This window comes from Kogia breviceps, chromosome 12 (genome assembly GCF_026419965.1).
Source record: "Kogia breviceps isolate mKogBre1 chromosome 12, mKogBre1 haplotype 1, whole genome shotgun sequence".
In the NCBI taxonomy this organism is placed as follows: domain Eukaryota; kingdom Metazoa; phylum Chordata; class Mammalia; order Artiodactyla; family Physeteridae; genus Kogia; species Kogia breviceps.
Window position 1 is genome coordinate 64,074,071 of NC_081321.1, and position 12,125 is coordinate 64,086,195.

The following is a 12,125-nucleotide window of genomic DNA, read 5'->3' on the forward strand; positions in this document are numbered from 1 at the left end:
CAGAAGACCATGTGTTATGGAACAGTAAGTCTATAAATAAGAGTAATTAAGATAATTGTCAGTAGTGCTGCCCAGAGGGTGACATTATCTCTAGGTATCCCCTATACCTAAGGCTCAACAGATTGTGATGGTGACATAGTTTAATCAAGAATTTTACCTGGATTTCGGGTCCTTGTCCCTTAACTAGTACTTTTCCACCAAGATTCTTTAAGAGAATTAAGAACGAATGCCCTGAAGCATCTATTATATGTGATGAAACAGCTTCTTTTCAGTGCATCTAGAGTGGTACTAGCTACGTGCCATCTGTGTCAGAATTGAAAAACTTGTCACTCAAATTATTGTTCAGGGTTTTATTTTCTTATGCTGCAATAAAGGTCATCAAAATGATAAGAATTCTGCAAATCTATATTTTTATGAATGAAATTTTTACACAACTACTGCTAAATCCTTGCAAATTTACTAAGGCTATATACTCATTGATAATTAGAAGACTTTCAAATCACTTCCTTATATCTGTAGTGCCAGAGGCAATTAGAACATATGTTAAGGTGTGTTAAGTTAGTCTCGTTAGAAGGTCAGAGCATGACAGAGGAATATATTTTTGTGTGAGTAGTGGAGCTCAGATGTTGATTCTATGCTAACTATAAAGTCTAGGGTTTCCTCATTCTTATCTCTGTGAAACTACTTTTTTGGATGACTAGATGAATAGACGCTTAAATGTTAAAACTTAGAAAATTCAAAACCAACTCTCTGGAAATAGATAACGTAGAAGCTAAAATTTTAGTTGAATTGGGTCTTTACATTAACTCCTAGTTCAGGTTAAATATTTATCATCTAGAAGTGTTTTTAAAAATTTATCACTAGACTCAGAAAATACATTCATTAGCCTTATAGGGCATAGGATAATTTGAATCTATAAGTTACTTATGGATTCAAGTTGCTTATGCTACTGGGGTTTGATGAATTCAGTTCATTTAGTTAGAACCAGGGCTGGCCAGGTTCTTTCCACAGAAAACCACAAAATTTCAAGACACATACGAAGGGTTGGAGAGTGGGGTGTGTTCAAAGCAACTATAGCTAGATAATGTGAGATTAACTGTGTCAGTGTGAGGAAGCAAAAGACTGGTTTAGTGGAAAACTTTTAAGAGCCTTGCCTAGAAGGTCAGGCTGGTTGATGAGATTTGGTGCCAAGTTGCGAGATTCTCAATAAGGCCTTTGTCCAGAAGAAATTTGGAAAGAGGTCAGATGTCATTAGGAAGTTAGTTTGGAAAAACACGGAGCAACGCCAGTATTATGACACAATATTTGATCATTTGATCACTTTATTTTGAAGAATTTCAAGTCTGACCTTGATAGCTTGTTTAGCCTCAGAGAGAGACATGTAGAAAACAGTTAGAGGAGATACTGACTCCATCTAGCCTCTTTTACACAAGAAACTCACATGGACTACATTGCTGGAATCTCACGTGGTCAGCCTATGTTTGGGGCATCGTTATCTTGAATGGCTCATTGTAGGTGAATGAAATTTGAGTTGGGTTCTCACGTTTTAAAGTATCGTTTTTGAAAAGTGGAAAATATCAGTAAAATATTATCTGATCATCTTATTCCCAAGACCCTCTGAAGAGTTACTCCAGCCCCAATCTTCTCTTTGGGAGAAGAGTAAGAAACTGAAAACTACTAAATTAGAGGAACAGACTTCAAATTCATCTCTTGATGGTATCTACATTTTTCCAGGGGAAAAAAGGAAGGCTAGAAGTAAACTATTTAGAAATTTCTGTCTCAGTCCAGTTTTCATTCTAAAATGCTTTATATTCATTGCTATACACTTTTGGAAAAGAGAGAAAGGAAAGCCCACTTTGTTGCCATCCAAAGGAAGTGATTCCACTGATTTAGCCACATTGAGACTTTCAGTTTATAATGAATAATAAAGTTATTGACGTTTTTAGTATATAGCATCCTAAGTGATCAGACACCTTCTTGTTAAAATATGCAGTAGAGTTGAAGTTTTACATCATTCTTTGAAGGGAAGAAACACCTGTTTAACATGGACCAGACATTTGAACAAAATCATCCCAACATTTAGTGAGATCAGATCATAAATCAGGTGAAAAGATAAACTCTTTGACAGCTAAATAAGCTGAATGCATTAAATGGTCTAGATGCATAGAGAAGGAACCTGTTCATTTTTCCTCAAAGGAAAACTTAGAGGTGTCATGTGGATGGAGACATGTCACCAAGGCCATTAAGGGTGAAGGATATTCAAAGCACAGGAGGAAATCACATGGAAAGACTCAGAAAGAGATAGTGCTAGTTTGAATGATGATGAGGGTGGATCTCATTAACTGAAGTAAGAAAAAAGGAAGGGACTTTTGCAGCTATGGAGAGATAACTACTTCAGATTTAACAGACTATCAGTGTAGAATTAAACTATCTTTTTTTAAATTTTTAAATATAATTTTATTTACTTTTTTATACAGCAGGTTCTTATTAGTCATCAACTTTATACACATCAGTGTATACATGTCAATCCCAATCGCCCAATTCATCCTGCCACCACCCTCAACCCCCACTGCTTCCCCCACTTGGTGTCCATACGTATGTTCTCTACATCTGTGTCTCAACTTCTGCCCTGAAAACCGGTTCATCTGTATCATTTTTCTAGGTTCCACATATATGCGTTAATATATGATATTTTTCTCTTTCTGACTTACTTCACTCTGTATGACAGTTGCTAGATTCATCCATGTCTCAACGAATGACCCAATTTCATTCCTTTTTATGGCTGAGTAATATTCCATTGTATATATGTACCACTTCTTCTTTATCCAGTCGTCTGTCAATGGACATTTAGGTTGCTTCCATGACCTGGCTATTGTAAATAGTGCTGCAATGAACATTGGGGTGCATGTGTCTTTTTGAATTATGGTTTTCTCTGGATATATGCCCAGTAGTGGGATTGCTGGATCATATGGTAATTCTATTTTTAGTTTTTTAGGGAACCTCCATACTGTTCTCTGTAGTGGCTGTATCAATTTACATTCCCAACAACAGTGCAAGAGGGTTCCCTTTTCTCCACACCCTCTCCAGCATTTGCTGTTTGTAGATTTTCTGATGATGCCCATTCTAACTGGTGTGAGGTGATATCTCATGGTAGTTTTGATTTGCATTTCCCTATAATTAGTGATGTTGAACAGCTTTTCATGTGCTTCTTGGCCATCTGTATGTCTTCTCTGGAGAAATGTCTATTTAGGTCTTCTGCCCATTTTTGGATTGAGTTGTTTGTTTCTTTAATATTGAGCTGCATGAGCTGTTTACATATTTTGGAGATTAATCCTTTGTTGATTCGTTTGCAAATACTTTCTCCCATTCTGAAGGTTGTGTTTTCACCTTGTTTATGGTTTCCATTGCTGTGCAAAAGCTTTGAAGTTTCATTAGGTCCCATGTGTTTATTTTTGTTTTTATTTCCATTACTCTAGGAGGTGGATCAAAAGAGATCTTGCTGAGATTTATGTCAAAGAGTGTTCTTCCTATGTTTTCCTCTAAGAGTTTTATAGTGTCCGGTCTTACATTTAGGTCTCTAATCCATTTTGAGTTTATTTTTGTGTATGGTGTTAGGGAATGTTCTAATTTCATTCTTTTACATGTAGCTGTCCAGTTTTCCCAGCACCACTTATTGAAGAGATTGTCTCCATTGTATATCCTTGCCTCCTTTGTCATAGATTAGTTGACCATAAGTGTGTCGGTTTATCTCTGGGCTTTCTATCTTGTTCCATTGATCTATGTTTCTCTTTTTATGCCAGTACCATATTTTCTTGATGACTGTAGCTTTGTAGTATAGACTGAAGTTAGGGAGTCTGATTCCTCCAGCTCCATTTTTTTCCCTCAAGACTGCTTTTGCTATTCAGGGTCTTTTGTGTCTCCATACAAATTTTAAGATTATTTGTTCTAGTTCCGTAAAAAATGCCATTGATAATTTGATAGGGATTGCATTGAATCTGTAGATTGCTTTAGGTAGTATAGTCATTTTCACAATATTGATTCTTCCAATCCAAGAACATGGTATATCTCTCCATCTGTTGGTATCATCTTTAATTTCTTTCATCAGTGTCTTATAGTTTTCTGCATACAGGTCTTTTGTCTCCCTAGATAGGTTTATTCCTAGGTGTTTTATTCTTTTTGTTGCAGTGGTAAATGGGAGTGTTTCCTTAATTTCTCTTTCAGATTTTTCATCATTAGTGTGTAGGAATGCAAGAGATTTCTGTGCATTAATTTTGTATTCTGCAACTTTACGAAATTCATTCATTAGCTCTAGTCGTTTTCTGGTGGCATCTTTAAGGATTCTCTATGTATAGTATCATGTCATCTGAAAATAGTGACAATTTTACTTCTTTTCCAATTTGTATTCCTTTTATTTCTTTTTCTTCTCTGATTGCCATGGCTAGGACTTCCAAAACTATGTTGAATAATAGTGGTGAGAGTGGACATCCTTGTCTTGTTCCTAATCTTAGAGGAAATGCTTTCAGTTTTTCACCATTGAGAATGATGTTTTCTGTCAGTTTGTCGTATGTGGCCTTTATTATGTTGAGGGAGGTTCACTCTATGCCCACTTTCTGTAGAGTTTTTATCATAAGTTGGTGTTGAATTTTGTCAAAATCCTTTTCAGCATCTATTGAGATGATCATATGCTTTTTATTCTTCAATTTGTTAATATGGTGTATCACATTGACTGATTTGCATATTTTGAAGAATCTTTGCATCTGTGGGATAAATCCCACTTGATCGTGGTGTATGACCTTTTTAATGTGTTGTTGGATTCTGTTTGCTAGTGTTTTGTTGATGATTTTTGCATCTATATTCATCAGTGATATTGGTCTGTAATTTTCTTTTTTTGTAGTGTCTTTTTCTGGTTTTGGTATCAGGGTGATGGTGGCCTCATAGAATGAGTTTGGGAGTGTTCCTTCCTCCACAATTTTTTGGAAGAGGTTGAGAAGGATGGGTGTTAGCACTTTTCTAAATGTTTGATAGAATTCACCTGTGAAGGCATCTGGTCCTGGACCTTTGTTTGTTGGAAGATTTTTAATCACAATTTCAATTTCATTACTTGTGATTGGGTTGTTCATAGTTTCTGTTTCTTCCTGATTCAGTCTTGGAAGATTATACCTCTCTAAGAATTTGTCCATTTCTTCCAGGTTGTCCATTTTATTGTCATAGAGTAGCTTGTAGTATTCTCTTAGGATGCTTTGAGTTTTTGCGGTGTCTATTGTAACTTCTTTTTCACTTCTAATTTTATTGATTTGAGTCCTCTCCCTCTTTTTCTTGATGAGTCTGGCTAATGGTTTATCAATTTTGTTTATCTTCTCAAAGAACCAGCTTTTAGTTTTATTGATGTTTGCTATTGTTTTCTTTGTTTCTATTTCGTTTATTTCTGCTCTGCTTTTTATGATTTCTTTCCTTCTGCTAACTTTGGGTTTTGTTTTCTCTTCTCTCTCTAGTTCCTTTAGGTGTAAGGTTAGATTGTTTACTTCAGATTTTTCTTGTTTCTTGAGATAGGCTTGTATTGCTATAAATGTCCCTCTTAGAACTGCTTTTGCTGTATTCCATACGTTTTGGATCATTGTGTTTTCATTGTCATTTGTCTCTAGGTATTTTTTGATTTCCTCTTTGATTTCATCAGTGATCTCTTAGTTATTTAGTAGTGTATTGTTTAGCCTCCATGTGTTTGTGTTTTTTACGTTTTTTTCCCTGTAATTAATTTCTAATCTCATAGTGTTGTGGTCAGAAAAGATACTTGATATTATTTCAATTTTCTTAAATTTACTGAGGCTTGATTTGCGACCCAAGATGTGATCTATCCTGGAGAATGTTCCGTGCACACTTGAGAAGAAAGTGTAACCTGCTGTTCTTGGGTGGCATGTCCTATAAATATCAATTAAATCTATCTGGTCTGTTCTGTCATTTAAAGCTTCTGTTTCCTTATTTATTTTCATTTTGGATGATCTGTCCATTGGTGTCAGTGAGGTGTTAAACTCCCCCACTATCATTGTGTTACTGTTGATTGACTCTTTTATAGCTGTTAGCAGTTGCCTTATGTATTGAGGTGATCCTATGTTGGGTGCATATATATTTATAATTGTTATATCTTCTTCTTGGATTGATCCCTTGATCATTATGTAGTGTCCTTCCTTGTCTCTTGTAACATTCTTTGTTTTAAAGTCTATTTTATCTGATATGAGTATTGCTACTCCAGCTTTCTTTTGATTTCCATTAGCATGGAATATCTTTTTCCATCCCCTCACTTTCAGTCTGTATGTGTTCCTAGGTCTGAAGTGGGTCTCTTTTAGACAGCATATATATGGGTCTTGTTTTTGTATCCATTCAGCAAGCCTATGTCTTTTGGTTGGAGCATTTAATCCATTCACATTTAAGATAATTATCGATATGTATGTTCCTATTAGCATTTTCTTAATCGTTTTGGGTTTGGTTTCGTAGGTCCTTTTCTTCTCTTATGTTTTCCACTTAGAGAAGTTCCTTTAGCATTTGTTGTAGAGCTGGTTTGGTGGTGCTGAATTCTCTTAGCTTTTGCTTGTCTGTAAAGCTTTTGATTCCTCCATTGAATCTGAATGAGATCCTTGCCGGGTAGAGTAATCTTGGTTGAAGTTTCTTCCCTTTCATCACTTTAAGTATATCATGCCACTCCCTTCTGGCTTGTAGAGTTTCTGCTGAGAAATCAGCTGTTAACCTTATGGGAGTTCCCTTGGATGTTATTTGTCTTTTTTCCTTTGCTGCTCTCAATAATTTTCTTTGTCTTTAATTTTTGCCAATTTGATTACTATGTGTCTCGGTGTGTTTCTCCTTGGGTTTATCCTGTGTGGGACTCTCTGTGCTTCCTGGACTTGGGTGGCTATTTCCTTTCCCATGTTAGAGAAATCTTCCACTATAATCTCTTCAGATATTTTCTCGGGTCCTTTCTCTCTCTCTTCTCCTTCTGGGACCCCTATAATGCAAATGTTGTTGCGTTTAATGTTGTCCCAGAGGTCTCTTAGGCTGTCTTCATTTCTTTTCATTCCTTTTTCTTTATTCTGTTCCACAGCAGTGAATTCCACCATTCTGTCTTCCAGGTCACTTATCTGTTCTTCTGTCTCAGTTATTCTGCTGTTGATTCCTTCGAGTGTAGTTTTCATTTCCGTTATTGTATTGTTCATCTCTGTTTGTTCTTTAATTCTTCTAGGTCTTTGTAAACATTTCTTGCATCTTCTGTATCTTTGCCTCCATTCTTTTTCTGAGGTCCTGGATTATCTTCACTATTATTACTATGAATTCTTTTTCTGGAAGGTTGCCTATCTCCATTTAATTGTTTTTGTCTGGTTTTATCTTGTTTCTTCAACTGGTACATAGCCCTCTGACTTATCATCTTGTCTATCTCTGTGTAAATGTGGTTTTTGTTTCACAGGCTGCAGGATTGTAGTTCTTCTTGCTTCTGTAACTATCTTTTTAATTAAAGACAATTTATACTTACAAAGTTTTCCAAAAGAACTGCTAATCTGAATTTGGCTAAACTAATTTTTTCATAGATTTTTTGTCCCCACATTATATAAGAAATATATTTCTTACTTAGTTATTCTTCCTTTGGGCTTATTGTGCCACACTGAGTAACAACTACCCTGCTAATATCTGTTGTTGTTAAAAATATACTTAAAATTTTAGAAAGTGACCATTCTTCTATTTTATTAAACATAGTTTTCTGAAAAATCAATGTTACCTGAACATTTTATTTCTTATTTTTAAAAAAATAGTTTTTAGATGAGATTTCTCTAGAAAAGAGTAGAATTTTGACAGTAAAATAAGTCTACCAACCCATAAAATTAAGCAAAATTTTTAGACATTTGTATGAGATTTCAATTTCATTTTTCCTCTTTAAACCTAAAGCCAAATGTTTTAGCAGATTTTTAATCCAAAGTACAAGCACTGTTGATTTTAAATTCAAGGATGAAAGTCTGACTTTATTTAAAATTTAACATTCATCTTAGTCTATATGTTATAAAATTAACTATGTAAATTATGTGATTCACTAAGGATGCACTATAGGTATTCTTTTGTGAATAAATTCCTAGCAAAAGCAGAATGGATTTCCAATAAATATTTTATCACTTCGGAGATTTCTTTTAAATGGGAAGTAGATTCAATTTTGGTACAATTATCTATTATTAGTTGGGCAAGGGACAGAGTATAGATAAACTTGGAGAGACTGAGAAATTATGATTAATTGTATTTGAATTTGTCATGGTATTGGCAGTTTTCAAAGACATGTTCTTTTTCCTTTATGATAAATAAATGCAAATGAAATTATACTCAAGTATCTGAAGATCCATCTATGAATCCAGGAGGTCGCTATTGATTTTCTATTATGAGATTCTTTGACTTATAAGCTATTAAAAGTCTATAAGAGGGTTTGTTTTTTAAAAATACCTAACTGTCCTCTATCAGGAATATGCCAGATACTCAGAGAAGATAGATATATGAGATGCCAAGTATCTATTCTGAACTTGGATATGATTTCAGTTAGCACCATCTATCTATTTTTTTTTTAAGTGTGTAAGGCTGGAATAGTCATTGGACATTCTCATGTATGAAGTAGTTTCCTGCAGAGGCAGTTGTCATGGTCCTGCCTTTTTTCATATATACTGGGAGACATTAAGTAGGGATAAACTGCTTACCATGGAGTGAAGAACCCAAGCCTGATTCTTTGGCTTTCTGCCAAAGAAAGAAAATGGAGAAAATAATGAATGACAAACACATTATTGAGGAATTCTCCCCACCTAGAGGCTGACAAGAATTCTAATTTTTAGGATTGCTATCACTGCCAAGAAGGATACTCCTTGTTTTTGTGCTCCTGATGGAAATATTGCTTCTGCTGAAACAGCACTCCATTTCCTTGTTGTTGTGTTGGTACTGTTATCTTATCTTCCTAATAGTGAGTCCTTTATTTCTGGTAAAGGTACTCATTTAAATAACTATGGGACATCAAATTTATACACGGATTTTCGTTGAGACATAGCTTAAAATTACCCTTAATTCAATAAGAAAATAGGTGTTTTATAAAAATTTGATTTGTAAGCTTTTTAAATAATTTAACTATTTTAAGGACTATACATTACATATATTTCTGTTCACTTTTTTTAAATTGCTTTGGCTTGGTGAAACTAGATCTTCATACTAGGAATTTTGTTGGATGAAAAGTGCCAGAATCTAAGATGACATATGGCATTTAATAGGAGTGAGTTAGGAATTAATTCCTAACTTGTTCTTGAATATAAAGAATCTATTTCCTAAGTGCAAAATAAATGAGAAAATCTAAAATCACTCATTTGACAAAAACTCAGGGTTTCCAGTTAACAATAAATGCAATATGATGTACCAATGCAATAATAGTATTTATCTATGTAATATAATCATGGGTAGTATTACTAAGTTTGGTATCTGAAATGAGCAGTGTGATATCTTGCTTTATATGGTACTGGTCAGCTCTGGGTACCACTCTTTTAAAGAAATAAAGACTGTTCAGACCACGTTTATAAGAGAATAACAAAGACATTATTTTTTAATTCTCTATTGCATTTACCTTCTTACATTTACAAGTAAGAGGTTGTAAGACACAACTTGAAAGGTCAGCTATGCATCTAAATCTACCAGGACGTTAGCACTACATAAAATCAAACTCATTTGATAGTGAGCTATGAATAAGAACCTTTTACTTTTAAAGCTCCTAAATTCTGTTTGTTTCACAGGAGTCTGAACTGATTGAACTAAGAGAAACCATTGAAATGCTGAAGGCCCAGAACTCTGCTGCCCAGGCAGCCATTCAGGGAGCACTCAATGGTCCAGACCACCCTCCCAAAGGTATGTTTAGAAATCTTGCCATTTTTCATCCAATCTGCTAGGAATCTATTTTTATTCATTAATTAGAGCAAAGCTGCTTTTACTCAGTCACATTGCCTTTTATAATATATCAATATGTTGCTACTAATGCAGTCAGAATCTCAGAATTTAAGAACAGTAGGCTTCAGTATCAAACTGACCTTAAGAAAATTGCTTCTACAGTCCAACACTTTTCTCTCCACTTGATTTGGTGAAGGTGGGTCTGAGGAGGTTGGTTAATGTATTCATATCTGCCTTCAAGCAAAACAAACCTGGGAAGGAGTATGAAAATCTAGATCTGTATGTAAAAATACAATAATCAATATGGTGAAGTAGTGGATACTGGGAGCAACTCGTCCTGGGCGGGGGCAATAAAAAGGTACATTTTCTGTAGAGAACTTAAAAAACAGTAAGAAAATGGACTAAAAGTTGGTGTGTTTTTAATTATTACTATGTTTCAGCAATTGGAAGCAATGATAAAATAATCTTCTCTGCCACCACCCCCCACTCCTTAAATTGCCACTGAAGAAATACTCTGTGATAATGTCATGTCATTGTTTTCTTTACATAGGTTGTACTTATTCCTATTCTGACTCTTTTCAGTAGCATTCAATATGCTCAATTCTTTACCAGCTGAAAAATGTTTTCCTAAATCCTGAGTGCTCTGTCATCTCTCTTTGCATTTGCAGATGAATTTTGGGAAAGCTTGATGGAATCAATGTCTTCAACAGCCAGTTACACTTCAGACCATGGGAGTGTGGTTTCTCTTTCCACTACTCCACCAAAACTGTTCTCTCCAGCATCAGTAATGACTTAGATGACTCTAAATCAGTACAAAATTTAAAATTCTTATTGTATTTCTTGTGCAAATAGCATTTGATGCTGATGCCCACTGCATCCTACTTGAAACATTCACTTCTTCTAATGCTCATGACATCACATTCTTAGTTTTTCTTCTGCTCCTTTGAAATTTCTTTCACAGTTTCTCTTGTAGATTCACTCGTTTGTATGCATTTGTTAAATGTTGATGTTTCTTAGAATGCAGTCCTAAACTGTCTTCCATTATGATTTTATACATTATGATTCTCTTCATCCTATCTAAAATTTTGTACAAGCTCATCTAGTACTCTACCTGTAATTATTATTTATGTGTTGATAACTGTCAAATATATCTCTCCAGGGCAGTCTTATCTCTTGAGTTACAGATCTGTATATCTAGCTGCCAAAGAGAAAACTCCATTAGGTTATCTTTGGATGTCTGTTTGTCACCTGAAAGTCAACATCTCCAAATTTGAACTTGTCTTCTTTCTTCTTAGACCTGCTTTGCCTTCATTGTTCCTTTCTCAGTAAACAGCATCACCATCCTTCCATATGGCCATAAATCCTCCTCTTCTTACACAGTAAATCACTGTTCTATTGATTCCATCCATTAAATTTATCTTGTTCCCTTTTCTCTGATCCTGCTGTCACCATTCCTCATATCTCCCCTGAACTATGACCACAAACTCCTAAGTCTTAAGGAGCCTTCCTGCTCTTCATCTTTCACCTCCTTATGCCATTCTTCACACTGAGACCAGAACAGTTGTCTAACAATATATATTTAAAAGGTATCCCATTGCCTTTGGATGAAATACTAACTCCTTAACATGACACAATCTCTCTTTGCCAGCTTTGTTCATTCAACAAGTATTTATTGATATTACCATTTATGTGCTAGACACTGTTCTAGACCTTATGTCTTGCTATTTTGTCGTGTTGTGTATTTCATATTTCAGCTATCCAGAACTTCTTTCAGTTCTTCAAAATTTCTTTATATATTCTCTTTATTCTACTTGGAACTTTCTACCCTGTTTGTTCAGCATAAGAACGTTTTGAGATCTTGCAAGAATTAGCCTAAACATGCCTGCTTGTCTCCTAAACTATATGAGGTCCCTCTGTGATATGTTTCTGGAAATAACTGTACTTCCCTCATCAAAATTTGCATTAAGACACTTTGGTGCCTTAATTTGTTTATGGTCTGCCTTTCCTGGTCGATGGCAGGGTGGTCTGTTTTCTTAATCCTTAATCCTGGCTGTAATGATGGCTTGCACATAAAAGGGGCTTATTCAAATTTTATAGAAAGGACTAATAAAATTTTTAAAAACTTGAAATTTAACTTAAAGGAAAACAGTTATATAAAGTGAGATATACTTAAATTGAAGGACAAACTA

At 34.8% G+C, this 12,125-nt stretch overlaps 1 protein-coding gene across 4 annotated transcripts in view; it reads left to right on the top strand.

Annotated features, from left to right (window-relative positions):
* Nucleotides 1-12,125, top strand: part of NAV3 (neuron navigator 3) — an 832,636-nt gene that overhangs the window by 781,601 nt on the left and 38,910 nt on the right. For all 4 annotated transcript variants that reach the window (XM_067009787.1, XM_067009786.1, XM_067009785.1 and 1 more), the window contains one exon: nucleotides 9,786-9,897. In XM_067009787.1, the coding sequence (XP_066865888.1) occupies nucleotides 9,786-9,897 (112 nt within the window). The remainder of the gene's footprint in view (nucleotides 1-9,785; nucleotides 9,898-12,125) is intronic.